Source organism: Chiloscyllium punctatum, chromosome 1 (genome assembly GCF_047496795.1).
Source record: "Chiloscyllium punctatum isolate Juve2018m chromosome 1, sChiPun1.3, whole genome shotgun sequence".
Classification (NCBI taxonomy): domain Eukaryota; kingdom Metazoa; phylum Chordata; class Chondrichthyes; order Orectolobiformes; family Hemiscylliidae; genus Chiloscyllium; species Chiloscyllium punctatum.
In genome coordinates, this window is record NC_092739.1 from 97,653,923 (window position 1) to 97,677,073 (window position 23,151).

The following is a 23,151-nucleotide window of genomic DNA, read 5'->3' on the forward strand; positions in this document are numbered from 1 at the left end:
ATGTGGTTATCCTCATTGAACCAGTCTTGGTGTTTCCTGGTCTTTTGCCAAAGGTTTCTTCACAGCATGAGATGATGGTTGTGTTCAGGTCTTTCAAGATTGCCTCCACTCCATTAAAATGAACTCTTTGTAGAGTTTGGGACAAAGGAGAAATCCCTGCTGATTTCAGAGATGCTGCCATTGCCACTGTCTTCAAGGAAGGAGATAAAGTGGGCTGTGGGAACTACTGAGGAAGCTCCCTATTCTCTATCACTGCGAAAACCATCGCCCCTATCCTCACTAAGCACCTTTTCCTGGTCTCTGAGGAAATCCTTCTTGAAAGTCAGTGTGGTGTCTGACCAAACTGGTGGAACAATGGGACATGAGTTACACCGCTCAGTCAAGAGGAATGCCAGGAACGACACCAATCACTCTATGTGGCCTTCATCGATCTGACCAAGGTTTTTGACTCAGTCAATCAGGAAGTGCAATGGGAGACCTGTTAAAGGCTGGCTGTCCACTGAAATTCATCAACATTCTCCCTCACACTGTGTCAACAGTAATCCTCACCAATGGTAATATGAAAGAATTCTTCGCAGTCAAGACAGGGTCAATCAGGATGTACTTTTTGCCATTTTCATTACTACCATTCTTTACCTTGTCAAAAAATAAGCTGTCATTGTTAACAGGATGGACGGGAAACCTTTCAACCATAACAGGTTGAAATCCAAGACCAAAATGACCCTGACCCTTCTTGTGGAACTTCAGTATATAGATGACAAGATTTGATACCAAGATCATTGTGTATAAGGCAGTTATCCTTCCAATGCTTAATTATGGCTCTGAAACTTGAACTATGTATAGACACTATTTCCTGATCCTTGAGGAGTACCATCAATCCATTTGAGAGGGACTCAGTGCAGGAAAACGGGGCTACTGTAGACAACAGTGCATTTGGCTGTACAGATTTGATGGGCTCCTCATTACAGCATGATTCTATGAATTAACTCACTTCCCTAAAACAGTGACTGACAGAGAACAATCTGAAAGAGGGAAGCTATCTATGTTACTTTGCACACCACAAACTGTAATAAAACGTTTTTTAGAATGGCGGAAAGCAGCTCAGCCTCAAAACTGTAATTTAGTTTAGTGTGAACTTGATGCATATATCTTTTAGAGGGAAATAACCAATATTAATAAAACAGCAGTGACTTTATTTTAAAAGTTTGAAATTTCATTTTGCTTTATGCAGATAGATATTCCTGTCTTAATAATATGACGTTTGTTGCTCAGAAAACATATTTAAGAACTGCCAGTTCCTGAATCATAGTATTTATTTAAGAGGAAGCATTTTACATTTCTCTACATAAATGGAGAGAGGAAATTGCTTGATATTCCTGCTTGGTTTTCAATTAGGACAAAATGATATTTTATTGATGCAGTTTTGAACACAAACTGCCTTAAATTGTATTTATGTTACAGTTGGTCTAAAAGTGCCAGAAATGGGGAATGTCCATTCCAGTTTTCCAGTATAATTGTAATCAATGTGTCCTCAATGAACACTCATCATGGAAGACTGTGAAAAAGAGGCAGAAATACTGGGAAAACTCATAGTTCAAAGCAAGTTTGTGTTGAATTGGATAGAAAGTATAAGCACGTGGTGCTGATAAGGGCATGTGTATAGACTGTAGTTGACAGTGGGATTAGTTTTAATTGTAACACTCCTGCAACCAAAGAGCTTGCTATCCACGAGGAAGTGCAATAAGAAAAGCGTCATAAAGTTTCTGGTATCCAAGGAACAATCTCTACATTATGGGCTTTCAGGAGAGAACAAGAAAAATGTATGACTGGGGGAAAAGAGAGAAAGACAAAAGATTATCATTGATTGAATCACTGGAGAAAAAAAAATTGTTAATGTCTTTAGTTTTGTGGGCAATCTCTTCCATAAACCTCATGGGACCCAATGTGGTATAGGTCTAAAAAAACACATTTGGAAAATCTAAACGTAATTTCTATCAAAACCATAAGGAAGTTTGTTCTTGAAATACCTTCGGCACTCTCAAATAATAACTATTACAATTTAGCCAGTTCCATTGAATAAATTATATAATGGTGAGATTTTCATGATGCACAAGATCCCTCAATGGTATTGTCATGTTTCCTTAAACATGTCCATAATCCTGAACCCACAAATGAGTCATTAAAGTTTAATTCGTCTGTGGAAGATCAGCCGAGTTGCACAATGTTTTTGCAATTAATCTTAGCTTTAAAATAAAGAGTTTATTTCCAAACATTTGTTTTTCCTGATGAGAACAGGATATTAAAGGCCATGGAAAAAGCAGTTTTGCTTAAACAAAAAAAAAGATTTAGGATGCATAGGAAGAATTTTGAACTCAGCTTCACGTCATTGTTTGGAATTCTAGAAAGATCATTTAAGTGAACAATTGTCCGTTTTACTGAAAGGAAGTGTTTCTTTTGTCCAAAACATTAACAATTTCATACTGTTAAGAATCCAGAAAAAGACTTCAATGGCTTTAACATGAAATTGCATTTCTCATCAGTTTTATCTTCAGGCACGAGTGGTGGGTGATTGGTCCAGACTTCTACGTCCAACACTTCAATTTGGCTTAATTGCATGTGCAGTTTATGTGGGCCTCTCACGTGTGTCCGATTACAAACACCACTGGAGTGATGTACTGACTGGCTTAATTGAGGGAGCTATTGTCGCCATCCTGGTTGTAAGTAGAAATAAATTCTTTATTTACTGCTTTGTCATTGTTGACTGCTGAAGTAAAATACTGAGAAACAGGGAAAACCTAAAACAAAAACAGAAAATGGTGGAAATACACAGCAGGCCAGATGGAATCTATGGACAAAGAAACAGTGTTAACATTTCAGATCAATAATCTTTTATTAGAATTATTGTGGAGCTAGTGATTTTTTTTTAGCTATAGAATTCCCATTCATGTGAATGGATAACTTAGAATTTTTATCTTGCAAAATTTACAATATGCATTTATAGGTGTCAACTTCAATGACAAGGCACAAGTGATCATTATGCGATACATTTATTCACAGTGCTGACAGAATTATTTACTGCTTTGCTTAAGCAAAATATAATTGGCTTACATTCAACAATTTATTGAAATGTTACAACTTACACAAAAGTATAAATGGAAACAAAAGACAAGGACATTTTTTTGACGGTATGCAACATTGTTGTTTGCCAAGACAGCTCCAGTACGTATCTCCAAGGATGACATTTGAGGGAATTAACTTTTAGGACTATGAGGATGTAGTAAATTTATGGGACTTGGACATGATTTGAATAGGCTGAATGCCCTTGTCTGCATTGTAATTACTTTTGGATATGCTAAATAGCCTTTAATATATTTGCTTCTCTCTATTAAACACTCTCTATAAATCAAGTGAATTTGGTGAGGGCCTGCAGATTCCATCATCACACCACCATTTTTGTGAAGAGTTATTTTCTTCTTAGATTCCAGTTTAACTTAATGAGACTTGATTACAGATTTTAAGTCTGATAACTGACTTAGAAGGAAGAATAACTCCCTAATGATGTTGCCAATTCTAAATTATTTCAAATATCTCAATTAAATTATTCCTTTAACTCCTCATTTTCAGAAAATAGAATGTATCACCAGGTTTTTTTTTATAATAGCATCCCCTCATCCCAAGTATTCTCCTGAAGAATCATTGTACTTCCAGTGCAGGTGGAGCTTCCAAACAGGAACAGTTCAAAATAAGCAAATAAAACTGATATATCCAAATTGAGACTGAGCCCTTTTTTGAGTCAGCCGAGGAAATATACAAATGATTTAATTAGGGGGGTGGGGGGGGGGGGGTTGCATTAACTCAGTAATATTTGACAATGTCTTGAAATGAAACAGCAAATTTTCACTCATAATAAGGAATTATGACAATGATCAAGATAAAATGCAGTTTGACAACAACTTGTAGCCAAATCACGATTCATATGATTGCAGGAAGGCAAATGCTATTATGGTCTCTAATACAACAGATTGGAATACAAGAATGGGAAACTCTTGTCATAATTGTACAGCTTTTGGTGCAGCCTTATCTGGAGTACTTTAAAAGGCCTTCAAAGGTGATCGCATTGGAAGACAAGATTTTGAAGGGATTTGATAGGGTGGACACTGAGATTGTCAGACACTGAAGAATCTTGAATGAGGAGACACAGTTTCAGGATAAGGTGCTGATTGTTTGAGTCTGGGATGAAGAGAAATTTCTTTACTCAAAGGGTTTGAATCTTGGGAATTTCTATCCCAGAAGATTGTGATACTCCAATGTTGACTACATTAAAAGTGAAGATAGATAAATTTTAGGATCCCATGTGACCATGGGGAAAAGCAGGAAATTGAAATTGAGGCTGAGGACCAGTCATAATCATTTTCAACGGTAGGCCAGGCTTGATGGCTTGTATGCTTAACTGACTTGTTATGTTTGTCACAAGTTCAGTGTAAAGCAGAAAGAACTGCCTAAGTTCAATGTCATCTAGGGTCTAGAGTGGTAGCAGGCATCAAGGAGATGAACCTGACATGAGAGTCACAGTTGTTATGAAACAGAACGAGAAGATCATAAGATGTAGGAGCAGAAGTAGGCCATTTGGCCCAGTGAGTCTGCTCCCCCACCCAGATGATGGCTAAGCCGATAATCCTCACCTCCACTTTCCTGCCTTTTCCCACAAATCCTCCTTCCTTTTACTGATCTAAAAATCTATCTCAGCCTTGAATATATTTAATGACCAGCCGAGAGAATCCTCTGACACAGCCATTTAGACTAACAGGTCCTTGATGGATTTCTGCAGAGAATCCCACTATCTATTCCCACAACCTTCCAAATTTGTTTCCTTCAAGTGCCATTCAATTTCCATTCAAAATCACCAGTTGTCTGTGCTGTCAGCATCCCTGTTGGTGTGAGTTTCAGGTCATTACCATTCATGGTATAAAAGACCACTTCTTGCACCTCTGACCAATCTGTGTCCCCTAATTCTGGTATCATTAGCACATTGGAAAAGCTTGTCTATTTTATCCAAACCTACCTCAATCCTGTACATCGCTATAAAATTCCTTTGCTTAAAGAGAACACATCCAGCTTCTCTAACCTTGTACCTAAATTCCTTTCCTTGGGGCAACTCAAATGCATCTTCGTTATTCCTCAAGTATGGTGACAAGAAATGGATGTGCTACTCTTCAAAGATCTATGCACATAAACTCTGGGTCCCACTGCCTATGTACGCTTTAGAATATGAATAATTAAGTCTATGTTGTCAGTCCCTATTCCTTCTGTCAAAATACATCACTCCACACTTCTCTGTATTAAATTAAATCTGCCAATTGACTTGTCTGCATTCTGTTGGCTTAAGACCCATAGCAGTCGATTGGCCTCAGTTTCGTTAACCAGCCTTTTGCATATGCTCCTATGAGCATAGAAATCAGAAGCAGGAGTAGGCCATTCAGCCCCTTGAGCCTGCTGTGCATTTGAATATGATGATGGCTGATCTAATCGTAACCTTAAATCCGCATTCTCACCCACCCCTCATAACCTTTCAACCCCCTTTTTAAAAATAAGAATCAAGCCATCTCTGCCTTAAAAATATTTAAGGACTCTGCTTCCATCACCTTTACAGGAAGAGGGTTCCAAAGGTTAGTGAACCTCTGTGAGAAAAAAATAATTGCCTTTTCTGTTTTAAATCGGCAATCCCTGATTTTTAAACGGTGACCCCCCAGTTCTGGATTCTCCCATAAAGGAAACATCTCTACATTTATCTTGTCAAGGAAGTTATCTTTTACAGGTTGTTCTGCTATAACATGACAGTTGTGTTTCTCTGCACCCCCGCACTATATAGAATTGCATTATACAAGGTTGCGAATAGAAAATCATTATACCCATTCAGTATACAACGTCCACAATTCACCAATCGTGTTACAGTCAATTTGCGCTGACAAAACGTTACAGCGGAATGACTTGTATTGTTCTAAACTCCAACAAATACAAGCCTAACCTGCCCAGTCTTTCCTCATTTTAGGCATTAGTCTAGCAAGCCTTCTCAGAACTGCTTCCAATTCATTAACAAGCATCCTTAAGTGAGGTAACATTACTATAGACAATACTATGCGATACACAACTAGATTTGTTTCATTAGTGCCCTATATACCTTTAGGATAACCATCTTACTTTTCTACTATTTGTCTCAAGATATACACTTCGGTCTATTAGCTTTCCTAATTACTTGCTGTATCTGGATGAAGCCTTTCATGGGCTAAGTGCGTTGCTGACAAGACTGCATTTATTACTTGTAAATACTTGTGAAGTGAATGTCTTGTTCAGCTTGAAGTCACATGTTGGGAAAACTGAATAAGGGCAGCGTATTTCCTTCCCAGAAGGCCATTAATGAACTGGATTTTCTTTTACGATAAGCAATGATAGTTTCACAGTTTCCATCACTGAGATTAGCTTTCAATTCCAGATTGAAACTCCACCAGCTACTGTGGATGGATGAGTCTCTATCACCCGGGAATGTGTCTGGGTGAATCTTGGATGGCTGGATTACCAGCCCAGTGCTATCACCACCATATTACCATCTCCCTGTATCACCACATATGACACCAGACATGAGTTTTCCCAGCATTTTGATTTGAATCTGTCCAACATACCTTGGATATCTAAACTTCTCGAGCAATTCACACATAGATCCACATGTGGAGACCACCTGACATGCTCCTCATTGTCCATCACATCTCTTGATACACTGTAGACCTTAAGATTAGAACCTTTAAATGTTTTCACATTGTCCAGCCCTTCGAAGTACTTTGTTCCTAATACTAAGTGGGTAGTAAAGGTGGATTGGGGCCTGTTTACATACTGGTGCATCTGAGATCCCTTTTATGTTATTTGCCACTCTATTCTCTCAATTTGCCTGTGTTACTGTTGATAGTCTAACAGTGCTGACTGTTAAAAGTCTAAATCAAACAGCAACTTTCAGTTAAACACAGAGCCCAGGCAGCTGTTGTCTGAGATATCCCGAACCTTCAAGAGAACCTACATGAAACATAGTAGAATCTTGCTATCCTCGCCATGAAAGAAAAGGCCATATATTCAAATGTAGGTAATTTGTTTTACATGCAATTAATATTAGATTATTGCCAATCAACTGGAGACTGAAAATCAATTTGTACAAATGTAGTCTTTCATCATTAAGTTGAAATGTAAATATTTTTAAAATGTTATTTCTATCCATAAGTTTGTCCCTTAATCTCACCTTGCTTTCCTTTTTTATTTTGTTTGCTGTAAATGATTTTGCATCAAATTAAGTATTTTAAACAATATTTGCCTCAGACTCTGTTGAGAATGAACCTTTTAATCTGATTAGTTAGAAATTGATGTTTTTCCTCAGTAAAGGACGCTATGCCAGGTCAGGTAATGGACAGGATAAAACTGATTCGGTAGGATGGTTTTGGAAGGGCTGAACACCTGGACTGAATGACTTGTCATCCATTTTGCTCATTTCAGCAAGTTCTAGTACAAAATGACACAAAATGTAATAAAAGATTGATGACGTTTGCTTGATGCTGACTGCAAATTTCAGTGTGGTTCGGTCTCCCTTATAATAAACTGAAGAAAATTGTAGGAGAAAGTGACAACTGCAGATGCTGGAGATCAGAGTCTAGAGTGTGGTGCTGGAAAAGTACAGCAGATTAGACACCACCTGAGGAGCAGGAGATTCTTGATGAGGGGCTTATGCCCGAAACGTCGATTCTCCTGCTCCTTGAATGCTGCCTGACCTGCTGTGCTTTTCCAGCACCAGAGATCAACTGAAGAAAATTGTAGTTGATCTAAAATGGAAAACCAAACAATCAGCAGAGGATTGATAAATGACGAGGGAACCAGGTGATGTCAGCGTACGTGAACAAACTGACCTTATATCTAGCTGGCACCTTTGGGAAGAAAAACTATACTGGGTATGCTCTGACGTCAATGGGGAACTGACCAGAACAATGGAGGATAAACCACAGTGTTTACTAATCCTGTGGTGTGAAATAAACCCAGACTAACTGAAACCTAATGTAATGTATTGCCAATATTGCTCCTTAAAATAATTCAATATTCCATGTGCTTTTCTAGAAACAATCTTGGTGCCATTTGTACAGAATTTTTAAGATTAATACTTAGGTTTTTCTTCTAAAATAGGCTCTTGGACCTTCTATGTTAAATTTTTCTGCCCAGATGTATTCTCAGATTTCATTAATAATCTGCTTGTTTGAGTGACATGCAAATAGGAAGACAATTTGATCACAGCCATTTAAATTCCTTTCTTGTGCCACACACAGGTATAAACTGATTTCAAATATTACCCTAATGCATCTTTTTTTAAAAAATCAGGTGGTGTATGTGTCAGACTTTTTCAAAGACAGAGTGGTTAGAAATTCACGTTCAGATGAGGAAAATTCACATTCAACTCTTCACGAGACACACGGAAACCATTTTGGCAGGAATCATCAGCAATAAAAGATCATCCTGGGCATCAGTGAATGTAAATCTGTCTGACTGTATAACTGTCAGAACACAATTTCATGATACACACCTACTCAAGTTGATAACCATCTATATGGATAAGCATCTGCTGCTATACCCTTGGAATCCACTTTGTATATATTAAATATTCTTATATACAATTAAATTTTGTTAATAATTTCATGTTTTTTATTTCTACATTAAACGGTTATCGCTAAAATGATGCGAAGCAGTCAGATTAGTGCAAAATGTAAAATGTTTATTAAAATAACAGTTATGTACAGTTCCAGCTGTTGAAGCTTGCTTTGATGGTGCTTGAGTTCAACTACACACAAAAGCAATGGAAAATAAAAAAAATACAAAGTTTGCCAATCCTCATTTGTTGTCTATTTATTCCTTAACCAAAGACATCTCTCCATAAAAATCATCTACCTCAATGCTGCTGGACATTTCACAAACATGTTCTTTAATTTCAACCTGAAAGTGGATGGTGCTTCTGCTGCTGTTACTTCTTCAAAGTTACAGGTAAAGACTTGCAGCAAATACAATATCTCTTTTGATCTTGGTAATTCCTGAAAATAAAAGATAATCCTGTATTAAATAAAATTCTTATGGTTCAACCAGAACATCTGAGTTTTCAGCAGATGCCTTTCTAAATTCATATTTGTGCTTTGCTGCTGATCCCCATAAAGATGTATTTCATCCTAAAACAGGATTAAATCATGGTGGGAAGTAAGCAAATTCAAGCAATAGAAAACGATGAGTGTTATGGACCTTCTCATTTTGCGTCTTAACTCAGAACTGGCAACTAACTTCTCTCCTCCTCTTCTGAAAGCTATTATTTTCTTCCAGAGTCCAAAATTGTGTTTGGTCATGTATCCATGCACACTGACAGTCTCTGCTTTACCTGACACAGTATGACACTATCAGCAATTCAGCCCTTGAATGATCTCAGGAAGACGATCACTGGTGTATTTTAACTTTAACTCAAGGACTCCGACAAAACCAAATGTTTTCCGAATGCAAAGATCACTTAACCCTACACAAACTGAGAATACCTCAAATGCTTAACTTCTTTTTGATACTAACATTTAAATGTAATATAATGGTCTATAAATAAATGCACATTTTCAGTAGAAGCAGTGATAAAACTGTTGTATGCATTCACATGAAATCTGCAGCACTGGCTTTCCTGACATTTATTGTCCAAATCTAATTGCCCTGTGGTGTTGGCGTTGTGGTGCCTTGAACTGGAGCAGTCCTTGGTGTGTAAGTAGACATGTACTGCTATTAGGAAGAGAGTTACAGGATTTTGACTCAACGACAGTGAAGGAACATATATTTCTGAGTCAGAATGGCGTGAGACTTGGAAGGGAACTTGTAATGGTGGTGTTCCCAGTTTGCTCTATTTTCCAAGATAGTAGAACTGACAGGTTTGATTGGTGTTATGTAAGGAGCTTGGTGAATTATGGCAGTGCAACTTGTAGATGGTACATACTGCAGCCTCTAAATGATGAAGGGAGTGAATGCTGAAGGTGTCAAATCGAACAGGTTTTTCTGAATGGGTGTCAGATTTTTGCCCTACACCCATTATTTGCCAGAGATTCCCCAGCCTTTGACTTCTTCTTGTAACTACATTGTTTAGATAATCAGTCCAGTTCTGTTTCTAATTACTGGGAACCCCGATGATGTGGGGTATTCGGTAATGATAATGCCTTTGAATGTCAAGGGCTGGTGGTTAGATTATCTCTAGTCGAAAGGGTCGCTGCCTGAAACTTATGTGGCACAAATGTTACTTGTGACTTCTCATTCCAAAACAAGATGCTGTCCAGACCTTGTTGCATATGAACATGGACTGAGTTAGTATCCGAAAAGTTGCCAATGGTGGCGAACACTGCGCAATCATCAGCAAATATTCCCTGCTTCTGACCTTCCAGTAGAGGTGTGGTCATTGTGGAAGCAAGCCTAGGACATTATCCAAGTCAGTCCTTCAGAGAGGTTCTGTTGACAGTTTCATCACAAAGCTTTATTATCTTTATGAAACTTATTGCAGTTAAATGACTATAGTCATAGAGTCACAGAGATGTACAGCATGGAAACACCCTTTGGTCCAACCCGTCCATGCCGACCAGATATCCCAACCCAATCTAGTCTCACCTGCCAGCACCCGGCCCATATCCCTCCAAACACTTCCTATTCATATACCCATCCAAATGCCTCTTAAATGTTGCAATTGTACCAGCCTCCAGCACATCCTCTGGCAGCTCACTCCATACACATACCACCCTCTGCGTGAAAACGTTGCCCCTTAGGTCTCTTATATATCTTTCCCCTCTCACCCTAAACCTATGCCATCTAGTTCGGGACTCCCCGACCCCGGGGAAAAGACTTTGTCTATTTATCCTATCCATGCCCCTCATAATTTTGTAAACCTCTATAAGGTCACCCTTCAGCCTCCGACGCTCCAGGGAAAGCAGCCCCAGCCTGTTCAGCCTCTCCCTGTAGCTCAAATCCTCCAACCCTGGCAACATCCTTTAAATCTTTTCTGAACCCTTTCAAGTTTCACAACATCTTTCCAATAGGAAGGAGACCTGAATTGCACGCGATATTCCAACAGTGGCCTAACCAATGTCCTGTACAGCCGCAACATGACCTCCCAACTCCTGTACTCAATACTCTCACCAATAAAGGAAAGCATACCAAACGCCTTCTTCACTATCCTATATACCTGCAACTCCACTTTCAAGGAGCTATGAAACTGCACTCCAAGGTCTCTTTGTTCAGTAACACTCCCTAGGACCCTATCATTAAGTGTGTAAGTCCTGCTAAGATTTGCTTTCCCAAAATGCAGCACCTCACATTTATCTGAATTAAACTCCATCTGCCACTTCTCAGCCCACTGGTCCATCTGGACCAGATCCTGTTGTAATCTGAGGTAAACCTCTTCGCTGTCCACTACACCTCCAATTTTGGTGTCATCTGCAAACTTACTAATTGTACCTCTTATGCTCGCATCCAAATCATTTATGCAAATGACAAAAAGTAGAGGACCCAGCACCGATCCTTGTGGCACTCCACTGGTCACAGGCCTCCAGTCTGAAAAACAACCATCCACCACCACCCTCTGTCTTCTACCTCTGAGCCATTTCTGTATCCAAATGGCTAGTTCTTCCTGTATTCCGTGAGATCTAACCTTGATAATCAGTCTCCCATGGGGAACCTTGTTGTATGTCTTACTGAAGTCCATATAGATAACATCTACTGCTCTGCCCTCATCAATCTTCTTTGTTACCTCTTCAAAAAACTCAATCAAGTTTGTGAGACATGATTTCCCATGCACAAAGCCAAGTTGACTGTCCCGAATCAGTCCTTGCCTTTCCAAATACATGTACATCCTGTCCCTCAGGATTCCCTCCAACAACTTGCCCACCACCAAAGTTAGGCTCACCGGTCTATAGTTCCCTGGCTTGTCTTTACCACTCTTCTTAAATAGTGGCACCACGTTTGCCAACCTGATGATACAAATATCTCATCAAGAGGCCCAGCAATCATTTCTCTGACTAGATGAATCAAAATAGTTCTGACTGTTGCCATTTTTATTGCACAGCCTGGTATTCCAATTTTGGAACCACCATGCAGCACTGTCTTCTAAACCAAGTAAGCATGTGCAATATGAAAGCTGGTCTATTCAGTTACAGTAGTGATTAGCCACACATGCGTACTGCATTGCTCATTTATGAAGATGACAAAGCTTCTGCTCATCACTTCACACATCAGCACCTTGATTTCAGTAATTAAGTGATGGGCTTCTTTTTTCCAGTCAGATAGAGGCCAGTTCCTTAGGTTCCCTTTTCTCAAGTTTATCTGTCGCTTCTCAGCCCTCTTCTCCTTAGGGCTTGGCAATGGCTGCTAATGGTTGAGATAACTTTGGAAAAGTATCAAAAACTATCAGAATTTTTGTTCCCTATTGTAATAGTCACTAGTTCCCACTTCATTTGCTTTGGATGGAATTTCCCTGTCATTGGTTGTTTTCATCTGCCAAAACTTACAGCTCAAGTCATGTCAATGAACTGAATCCCAGGGGAGAGAGTAATGTTTCCTTTGAACAATCACTACTTTTATAGAAAAGGTAAATAATAAACCATGAATATATCAAGCTGGGAATGACATCACTGCAACATATGATTGCAGAACAAAAAGAACTTCTTTAAAACTTGGCAATACGACTCTTCTAATAGTAATAATGGTTTAAATACAAACCTTCTGCAAATTTATTTTCCAGTTCTGTGTTTCCTATTGCCTTTGCTGCTTGACACATCTGCCGAAGGAGTTCTTCCAATCGTCTCATACAACGAATTATACTCCCTGTTTAAAAATAACAAAATGATCACTGGTGTATTAATTGGGCAGAAAAAAGGATTTTTCTAAACCATAGAACTGGACTATGTTAATTTAGTGAAAGCTTGGCTAGCTTTAATGATGTAATCTAAAGCCTCAATGTACTTCCATGACAGTAATGCACTTCCACCAGCTTAATGCTCTTTGACAAACTTGGATTTCATTACTTTTCCCCATTTAATGAGCTGGTGTAAATTGCCAAATCATTATGTAAAACATGGTATATGTTCCAAAACGATAAATAATGCAATGTTGATATAAGTAAAAGTGCGTTAGGATTCTAGCAAAACCAGGATTTTGACTAGCATTCTATAAGTTTTTAAGTTTACATATCAAATGAAGATTGATACATTTTATCTGAAACAAAAAAATCATTACACAATTCAGACCTATCCTATCAAAGATGTCACTCTAGTGAAGTTAATTCTAGAGAGATGCTACTTTAATCCTAATAATAGTGGTTCTTCTCTAACATGATGGTTGTGTTCTTGTGCAACCCCGTGCTATAGAAAAATTGCACTTTAGAAACACGTTAAATATCAATCATCAATCGCGTTACAGCGATTTTATGTTAACGAAACATGCATTATAGCAAAACTATTCTCATTATTGAACAAAATGATCTCTTAATATTTTACAGTTGAGTAACGATCACAGGGGAGGTGACAAAGCAGCAAAACGGATAAGGAACATGATCTAAAAGAAAGTTCTCAAGGAAAAGGAAGAAGGTAGCTTACATAAGGTGGAAGGAGCTAGGGTCAAGCTCAGCTCTAGACGATTACAGGCAGGCGAGGAAGGAGCTCAAAAATGGTCTGAGGAGAGCCAGGAGAGGACACAAGAAAGGCTTGGCAGAACAGATTAGGTAGAACACAAAGGCATTTTACACTTATGTGAGGATTAAGAGAGTGGTCAAAGAGAGAGTAGGGCCGATCAGGGATAGCATAGGGAACTTGTGTGTCGAGTCTGAGGAGGAAGGGGAAGCCCTAAATGAGTTTTTTGCTTCTGTCTTTATGAAAGAAATTAACTTTGTAGTGAATGAAACCTTTGAAGAGCAGGTGTGCATGCTGGAATGGATAGAGATAGAGAAAGCTGATGTGCTGAAAATTTTGTCAAACATTAAGATGGACAAGTCGCCAGACCCAGACCTGATTTATCCTTGGCTGTTTTGGGAAATGGGAAATGCAATTGCTTCGCCACTTGCGAAGATCTTTGCATCCTCGCTCTCCACTGGAGTCGTACCCAAGGACTGGAGAGAGGCAAATGCAATTCCTCTCTTCAAGAAAGGAAATAGGGAAATCCCCAGTAATTACAGACCAGTCAGTCTCATGTCTGTCGTCTGCAAGGTGTTAGAAAGGATTCTGAGGGATAGGATTTATGACCATCTGGAAGAGGATGGCTTGATTAAATGCAGTCAACACGGCTTTGTGAGGGGCAGGTCATGCCTCACAAACCTTATCGAGTTCTCTGAGGATGTGACTAGAAAAGTTGATGAGGGTCGAGCTGTGGATGTGGTGTATATGGACTTCAGCAAGGCATTTGATAAGGTTCCCCATGGTAGGCTCATTCAGAAGGTCAGGAGGAATGGGATTCAGGGGAAAATAGCTGTCTGGATACAGAATTGACTGGCCAACAGAAGACAACGAGTGGTAGTAGAAGGAAAATATTCTGCCTGGAAGTCAGTGGTGAGTGGTGTTCCACAGGGCTCTGTCCTTGGGCATCGACTGTTTGTAATTTTTATTAATGACTTGGATGAGGGGATTGAAGGATGGGTCAGCAAGTTTGCAGACGACACAAATTATTGGAGGTGTCGTTGACAGTATAGAGGGCTGTTGTAGGCTGCAGCGGGACATTGACAGGATGCAGAGATGGGCTGAGAGATAGCAGATGGAGTTCAACCTGGAAAAATGCGAGGAGATGCATTTTGGAAGATTGAACTTGAAAGCTGAGTACAGGATTAAGGATAGGATTCTTGGCAGTGTGGAGGAACAGAGGGATCTTGGTGTGCAGGTACATAGATCCCTTAAAATGGCCACCCAAGTGGACAGGGTTGTTAAGAAAGCATATGGTGTTTTGGCTTTCATTAACAGGGGGTTTGAGTTTAAGAGTCGTGAGATCTTGTTGCAGCTCCATAAAACTTTGGTTAGACCGCACTTGGAATACTGCGTCCAGTTCTGGTCGCCCTATTATAAGAAAGATGTGGATGTTTTGGAGAGGGTTCAGAGGAGGCTTACCAGGATGCTGCCTGGACTGGAGGGCTTATCTTATGAAGAGAGGTTGACTGAGCTCGGACTTTTTTCATTGGAGAAAAGGAGGAGGAGGGGGGACCTAATTGAGGTTTACAAGGTAATGAGAGGCATAGATAGAGTTGATAGCCGGAGACTATTTCCCAGGGCAGAAATGGCTAACACGAGGGGTCATAGTTTTAAGCTGGTTGGAGAAAAGTATAGAGGGGATATCAGGGGTGGGTTCTTTACACAGAGAGTTGAGAGAGCATGGAATGCGTTGCCAGCAGTTGTGGAAACAAGGTCATTGGGGACATTTAAGAGACTGCTGGACATGCATATGGTCACAGAAATTTGAGGGTGCATACATGAGGTTCAATGGTCGGCACAACATCGTGGGCTGAAGGGCCTGTACTGTGCTGTACTGTTCTATGAAAAGCTTGGAATTAAGGTAGAAAGCGTAATGATATAGATGTTGGAGGTTTAAAAATTGCAAACGAGGTCAGAGGGCTGGAGATGACTGCAAAGGTTGAAGCCATGATGTGACGTGAAAGCCAAGAAAATAAACTCAGAAATCACACAACACCAGATCATAGTCCTACAGGTTTATCTGAAATCACAAGCTTTCGAAGTGCTGCTCCTTCATCAGGTGAAGCTCAGAAAGCTTGCGATTTCAAATAAATCTGTTGGACTATAATCTGGTGTTGCTTGACTTGTGATTACACCCACCCCAGTCCAACACCAATACCTCTACATCAAGAAAATAACCCTTAATGTTGATTTTAGGACATTGAGGGTCAATGAGAATGGAGTGACATGAATGCAGGTCACAGTACAAGTATACAGGCTTGATATTCTGGATTAGCTTTGAAGTGCTATAGTGTTGATCAGGAAATTGATAGCAAAGGGGGCATCAAAAGGGTGAAAGTAGGTGATGTAGTACAAATTTGTCTATTGCTTTCAATGCTGGTTTTAAAACTTCAGTCTCGAACTTCAGCAAGTTCTAATAAATGGTGGATGTTCTCCAGTAAGGTGATCAACATTACCAGGGAAGCACATTCTCATGAACAATTGAAAACTTATTTACTTGATGGATTTGTAACAAGAAATTAATGTTTACTTCCTATGGCACAAAGAAATTTAAAAATTCTGATTTTCTGTTCAGAATCAAGCTCAATTAAAAAACTAATTTAATGTATGGCAACATTCAGTATATTTTGGATATAATACTAACGTTACATACAAGAAAGGGTTTTTGTAATACAGCAGTTGACTCCATTATATTATGGCCCAACTTCCTTTTCACACTGCAAGTGTGTTACTTAGATAAGCTTCAACAGGAAGAGCTGATGTTTTCTCAAAGTAACAGCAAATATAACATGCCGTAAATGGAAATTAATGGTAACCTGAATGTATTATTTACCACAAGTCAATATTTTCAAATTCACCTATTCTACTTAAAACAAAGTGCTTTACAAGTTTAAACATATTTTCTATCTGAAATCATTTGAGGTTCATCGTTTAAATGTGGAAGCATAGGCTAAGGGTTATGACCTTATGTTTGCAATGTTACGGACATTATCCTCAATTCGTGTTGCAGCAATATGCACTTCTGAATAAAGCTGATGTGTCATTACAAAAAGACATAGTTGTTGCTAAGAGAAATGTAATTCACAAAGCAAAGATTTGGACTCACTATAATGTATAAATATTGTTACATTTCAGAAGGCTGTGCATCATTTGTAGATACAGGGACTTGAAAACCAAACAAAAATGTTGTGGATATACTTTGAATATTAAGTGGCTTTGATTAGAATCATTTTAATTATTGTATGAAAAAGTTCTCGAGTGAAGTAAATTACTCTCTTAGTTTGTTGATGTTAGAATACTGTCAGAGCCACTGCAAAAGAACAAACTGGCATAACTATAAATGAATTTCTATGCAAGAATCCCAAGGATCCGAGAAGTCCCCAAACCCATCTGGAATGAATCAGAACAGGGCAGAAATCCAAGACAACGAAAGATGCTGCGGATTCCAAAAGCAGAGCCACGCTGCACTTGGCACAATTCAAGTTTCATTTTAATCTTTAGTTACATATTAACGGGACAAATACTTCACTGATATGTATTAATAATCAAAGCTTGCAAAAAGCACCACTCACATTCTAAATTCTCTGAAATAATGTGAGACATTTAACTATGTTAAACTCTCTATCTAATGTTGCTATTAGTAAAAGCTCTGACTTATTTAAAAATCTAGGGTGCAACAAGCTGCTGATCATTAAACCCCAATGTTAGCTAATTGTCTGATTTCATTTGGAAAATAAGATAACGCGAATATGCTAGGGGAAGGAGGCTCAGCTACTCAATGAAAGTAGCCCTGTTAGCCACAATACCAAATTAGGAAGTACAGTGGAATTAAAATGCCAGCTGTGAAACTACAGAATCAGCAAACACGAGTGGGCCAAGCAACAGCTGAAATTTAATGCAGACAAGTTAAAACATTGTAACACCAGCTAGGTGAAAAAGTATTCCATGATTGAAAATGGAAACTGAAACAAATTCTTACTTGACTCAATAATTCAGATTATGCACAGCAATCAACAGTGCCAATAGAACATGGCTAAAACAATATACATCGCAGGAAACCAAAAAATTCAGGAAAAAAATAAGTTGCTTTCTTGTGCAACCCTGTGTTATAGAAAACTGTGCTTTAGAAACAGTGCTTAAAGTGTTGGCAATGTAAGCAGTTTTGTGTCCCAGATCGAAAAAGAATTTGCAACATTTGATGGGGTCCAAAGGAGGTTTACAAGAACAATTCTAGAAAGGCTTGACATATGAGGAGAGGTTGATGGAGTTCAGAAGGATGAGAGGAGGATTTCTCATTGAAATGTACAGAATACTGAGAGGCCTGGACAGAGTGAAGGGACAACCCTTTAGAACCTAGATGAGGAGGAATTTCTTCAGCCAGAAGATGGTGAATCTGTGGAACGCATTACCACAAAAATACTGTGAAGGCCACGTCATTGAGTATATTTAAGACAAAGATAACCAGGTTCTTGATTAGTAAGGGGGTCAAGGGTTGCAGCGAGAAGGGAGGAGAATGGGCTTGAGAAACATATCAGCCATGATCGAATGCTGAGCAGACCTGATGAGTTGAATGGCCTAATTTTTCTCCTATATCTTATGGTCTACGGTATTTAATAACTGAGTGCATAGCACAAAGAGTCAAGCATTCTATTTTAAACACATTAAAACATAAAAATTGCATGTCACAGAACAAAGCTTGACACAACACAATAGATCATCATAAGAGATGGCATATTTAAATCCAAATTTTTACAATAACTATTATGGAAGCACATTTAAACCACTACAGAAACAAAGACGGTTTTGAGGGACATTTCCATGCAATTTCCTTGCCTTGTATCTCTTGGAAACTGGGTTTTTAAAAAAAGTGAAAGGTTCCAAGATAAGAAAAATAAAAGGTTTTAATTCAGACAATAAAGAAAATCCATGAAGGGCTGATTATATCAACCTTTGGCAATTTGGTCACAGATCACCACTTTAAGGAACAGGGCAGCTTTTGACCAGGGCACAATGAACCATTGGAATCACAACTTTTTTTTGTCTCAATTTACTGGAATTACTAGATGACAAGCTCAATAAAATTGGTTTGAAATAAACCATAAAATCAACTGCACAAAAGTCAACAGAAGAATATTTATTAAATATCATTAGTTTAATTATTCTACTTTAACACTTAATAAGCAATAAAGGACAATGCATAGATCAACAACGTGATTAAAAAGAGGAAGAACTAAATGTATTGATCATCACTAGATTATTGAACCATAGCACCGAAGATCATTAAACAAGGCATTAGCCTACCTTGCTTGCAGCTGCATCTTTGTCACAACAATCTGCAAACTAAATTCATCAACCCCCTACAAACCCTTACATGAAAGATATGTCCATGGTTCCTTTAAAACAAAATGGTCTCTGCCTCAAATGCTCATGATAAAGCAATACATGGTTTGTGAAGAAGTCACATTGGCTCTCTTTGCACCATTAGTGATGACTTTAAGAGATTCCACATACGGTTTCTGACAAAAAAAAGATTTTTTTTTTCTTATGTTCCCATCCATTATTCTGCCCTTTCATATCAACCTTGCCCTTTATTCTTGGGATGTGCAAGAAAGTTATTAAAAGGTGATTTCAGCAACGATGGATTATCCAAATGATATGCATCCAAAATTATACAAACAATGGGTTATCCAAGGGGCCAAGAAATGCAAAGTTAATGCATGAGTCTAAAGCGTAATTGGTATTTACCAAAGTTATTAAACTAACTTTCAGCAGCTAATACATCTGAAATGGTTGTGGGATAGCATTAATGGATAAAGAATCAGCTGTGGATGCAGAATTGCTTGAAAGCACAAAACTGTGATGCTGTCTTATTACCTGTAATTAAGACTTTGAGCAGATAAAGTCAAACATTTGTTTCCAAATTCTGAGTCAAAGCAGTTTCAGGAACATACAAAGCTACAACATTAAGGTCATTGGTAAATTCAAAAATTGATAGGAACATAAATGCATTTATTACCTTCAAAAACCTCTGTCATTTTGCAGATCTGAGCAAAAGTAGCTCCATTTGCCCATGTGAACACAACATCCATTAAATGGGGGCGAAATGAGTCGAGGTACATTTCCTCATCAACCTCCAGTTTAGCTTCTGCTGAAACTTTGGCTATTCTTCTGGCACATTCCTGAAACCAGACATGGGAAAATATTACAAATTAATTTCAGTTCAAATTTCTCCTATGCAAGATAGACATGTAGCTTCATGAGAAGCTTGTCTTCTCCAGGTTTAACAGGTATTTGTGTTTCTGTACCAACTCAAATTAACAATGTCCAAATATAGATGACTTGCGAAAAAAAGAACACATGGAATGATGAAATGGCTAATCAGGATGAAGAAATTAGAGTAGTAGAGAAAGCTAGCTGGAAATATAAAACCAGATGGCAAGCCTTCTGTAAGTGTACGACAAGGAAAATAATTAAGTAATTGATGCGCTGGCCTTCTAAAGCAGTGTTTCTTAACAAGACAAACATATCCCACTGGTTGGACACAAAGGCTCATCACTTGGAACCCCAATGAATGAGTGGGTTATCATACTGGGATAGCTTGGTTTATCTTCACAGGAGCTTAGAATAGTGAGGGACGATTTGATGGAAGTGTAAAATATCCAGAATGGTGTTGACAAGGTGGATGTGTAAGGGATGTTTCCTGTTGTGGGTGAGTCAAGAACAAGGGAGCACTGTTTTAAAATTAGAGGTTACTTTTTTAGTTCAGTGGAGAGCAGAATATTTCTCTCTCAAGTGGTTGTGCAACTTTGGAATTTTCTGCTTCAGAAGATGGTGGAGGTCGAATGTAATATTTTTAAAGACTCTCATCTGGAAGCAATGATCATCAGGAGTAGATGGAAATGTGAAATTTAAAACACTAACAGGTCAGCCGTGACCTTACTGAATGGTTGGGCAGGCTTGAAGGACTGAATGGCCTATCCCTGCTCCTAATTCATTGTGTGAGGGTGGCATCGTGGCTCAGTGGTTAGCACTGCTGCCTCACAGCACCAGTGACCCGGGTTTGATTTCTGCCTCGGTGACTGTGTGGAGTTTGCACGTTCTCCCGTGTCTGTGTGGGTTTCCTCTGGGTGCTCCAGTTTCCTCCCACAATCCAAAAACAGGCAGGTCAGGTGAACTGGCCATGATAAATTACCCAGAGTGTTAGGTGCATTAATCAGGGGTAAATATAGGGTAGGGGATTGGGTGTGGGTGGGTTACTCTTTGGAGGGTCGGTGTGGACATGTTGAGCCGAAGGGCCCGTTTCCACACTGTAGGGAATCTACTACTACCACCTCAAACAGTACATGGTTAAGGTCATTCTAGATCGTGTTATATGCACCAGAATCAGATAGGCACGTCATAGAATCATAGGGTCATAGAGGTCTACAACACAGAAAAAGACCCTTTGGCTTATCAAGTCTGTGAGAAAATGAGGACTGCAGATGCTGGAGATCAGAGTCGAAAAGTTTGTTGCTGGAAAAGCACAGTAGGTCAGGCAGCATCCAAGGTGCAAAAGAGTCGACATTTTGAGTATAAGCCTAATGAAGACTACTGCCTGATCTGCTGTACTTCTCCAGTGCCACACTTTGACTCTTATCAAGTTTGTACCAATCAAAGACAACCACCTATTATCACCCCATTTTCCAGTACTTGGCCTAAGCCCTGTATGTCTTGCAAATATACATCTAAATACTTCTCAAATGTCATGAGGATTTTTGCCTCTTCCATCCTTACAGGTAGTGATTTCCAGATTCCCCCCCATCCCCTAGGTGAAAAAATATTTTCCTCACATCCCCTCTAAACTTCCTGCTCCTTTCCTTAAATCTATACTCCCTAGTACACTGGTCCCTAGTACACTATGCCCCCTCATAAACTTTGTACATCTCAATCATTTTCCCCCTCAGTCACCTCTGCTCCAAGGAAAACAACCCCAATCTATTCTCTTTCTCTCTTCATAACTAAAAATCCCCAGTTTAGCAAAATCCTGGTAAATCTCTTCTGCACCCTTTCCAGTGTAATCATCCATGTTTTAGAAGATAAATATTTACATGACATAAGTAGGGAAGTCAGGAAGATGTGTTTGGTAGGCTAGAGGTTATTAAGGTGGACAAATCCCCAGGACCACATGGGATCTATGCCAGGTTGCTGAGGGACGCGAGAAAAGAAATAGCTGGGGCCCTGACAGATATCTTTGTGGCATCTTAAATACAGGTGAGGTGTCGGAGGACTGGAAGGTTGCTCATGTTGTCCCCCTGTACAAGAAGGATATTCCGGGTAACTACAGACCAGTGAGCCTGACGTCGGTGGTGGGAAAGTTGCTGGAGAGGATACTGAGGGATAGGATCTATTTATATTTAGAAAAGAATGGGCTCATCAGTGATAGACAACATGGTTTTGTGCGGGGGAGTTTGTGCCTTACCAACTTAATAGAGATCTCCGAAGAAGTGACCAAGTTGATAGATGAAGGAAGGGTGGATAGAGACAAGCTTTTTCCCAGGGTGAAGGATTCAATAACAAGAGGTCATGCTTTCAAGGTGAAAGGTGGAAAGTTTAAGAGGGATACACAGAGCAAGTACTTCACACAGAGGGTGGTGGGCATCTGGAATGCGTTGCCAGCAGAGATGGTAGAGGCAGGCACGGTAGATTCATTTAAGATGTGTCTGGACAGATGCATGAGTAGGTGGGGAGCAGAGGGATACAGATGCTTAGGAATTGACCGACAGGTGTAGACAGTACATTTGGATTGGCTCAGGCTTGGAGGGCCGAAGGGCCTGTTCCTGGGCTGTAAATTCTCTTTGTTCTATGAACTAAAAGGGCTCAAAGATCTGTTTGCATTGTAATTGCCAAGTTACCTATTGGATAAAATGGCTTTTGTATGCTATGCTATCTGCAAAAAGAAAATGAATAAGTGACCAAAACAGTCAAACACACATTATCACAATTCTTCAAGGTTTAATATTAGATAATAAAAGTCTCCCCAAGTCTTTGTTAGTATTACTTTCTCATGTTTCAATTGTTTTTCCAATTTCCTTGACTTTTGTGCTCCAAATTTAATTGATCTGAAATGAAACGAGAGCAGGCCTGAAAAGATTGAATTTTGCCTGCTTTATTTAAATGCCAATGTTAAATATTTAACTTTGTATATAACAAACGCATGGAGTACACACATATCATATTTAAGAAAACCTTAAGCCACTTGAGCTCAAATCCCTACTTTGCTCAATAAAATTGGAATGTAGACTCTTGAGTCTATTATTTCCTGGTAACTGATGCTCACAAATCAGAGTTAAAGTGAGCAAAAGAAAATTAAGACTAAGGTAGTTTCATTTGTAGAAGGAAAAAAAAGTCAAAGTTTTAGCGATCCCAA

At 39.1% G+C, this 23,151-nt stretch overlaps 2 protein-coding genes across 8 annotated transcripts in view; one reads left to right on the forward strand and one right to left on the reverse strand.

Annotated features, from left to right (window-relative positions):
• Positions 1-8,907, forward strand: part of plpp1a (phospholipid phosphatase 1a) — a 91,858-nt gene extending 82,951 nt beyond the window's left edge. For all 7 annotated transcript variants that reach the window (XM_072571582.1, XM_072571601.1, XM_072571607.1 and 4 more), the window contains 2 exons: positions 2,541-2,717; positions 8,404-8,907. In XM_072571582.1, coding sequence (XP_072427683.1) covers positions 2,541-2,717; positions 8,404-8,529 — 303 coding nt within the window. In that variant the 3' untranslated portion in view covers positions 8,530-8,907. The remainder of the gene's footprint in view (positions 1-2,540; positions 2,718-8,403) is intronic.
• mtrex (Mtr4 exosome RNA helicase) overlaps positions 8,774-23,151 on the reverse strand; it is a 129,893-nt gene continuing 115,515 nt past the window's right edge. The window contains exons 25-27 of the mRNA XM_072571568.1: positions 19,762-19,924; positions 12,796-12,900; positions 8,774-9,107 (exon numbers count right to left, since the gene is read on the reverse strand). Coding sequence (XP_072427669.1) covers positions 9,055-9,107; positions 12,796-12,900; positions 19,762-19,924 — 321 coding nt within the window. The 3' untranslated portion in view covers positions 8,774-9,054. The remainder of the gene's footprint in view (positions 9,108-12,795; positions 12,901-19,761; positions 19,925-23,151) is intronic.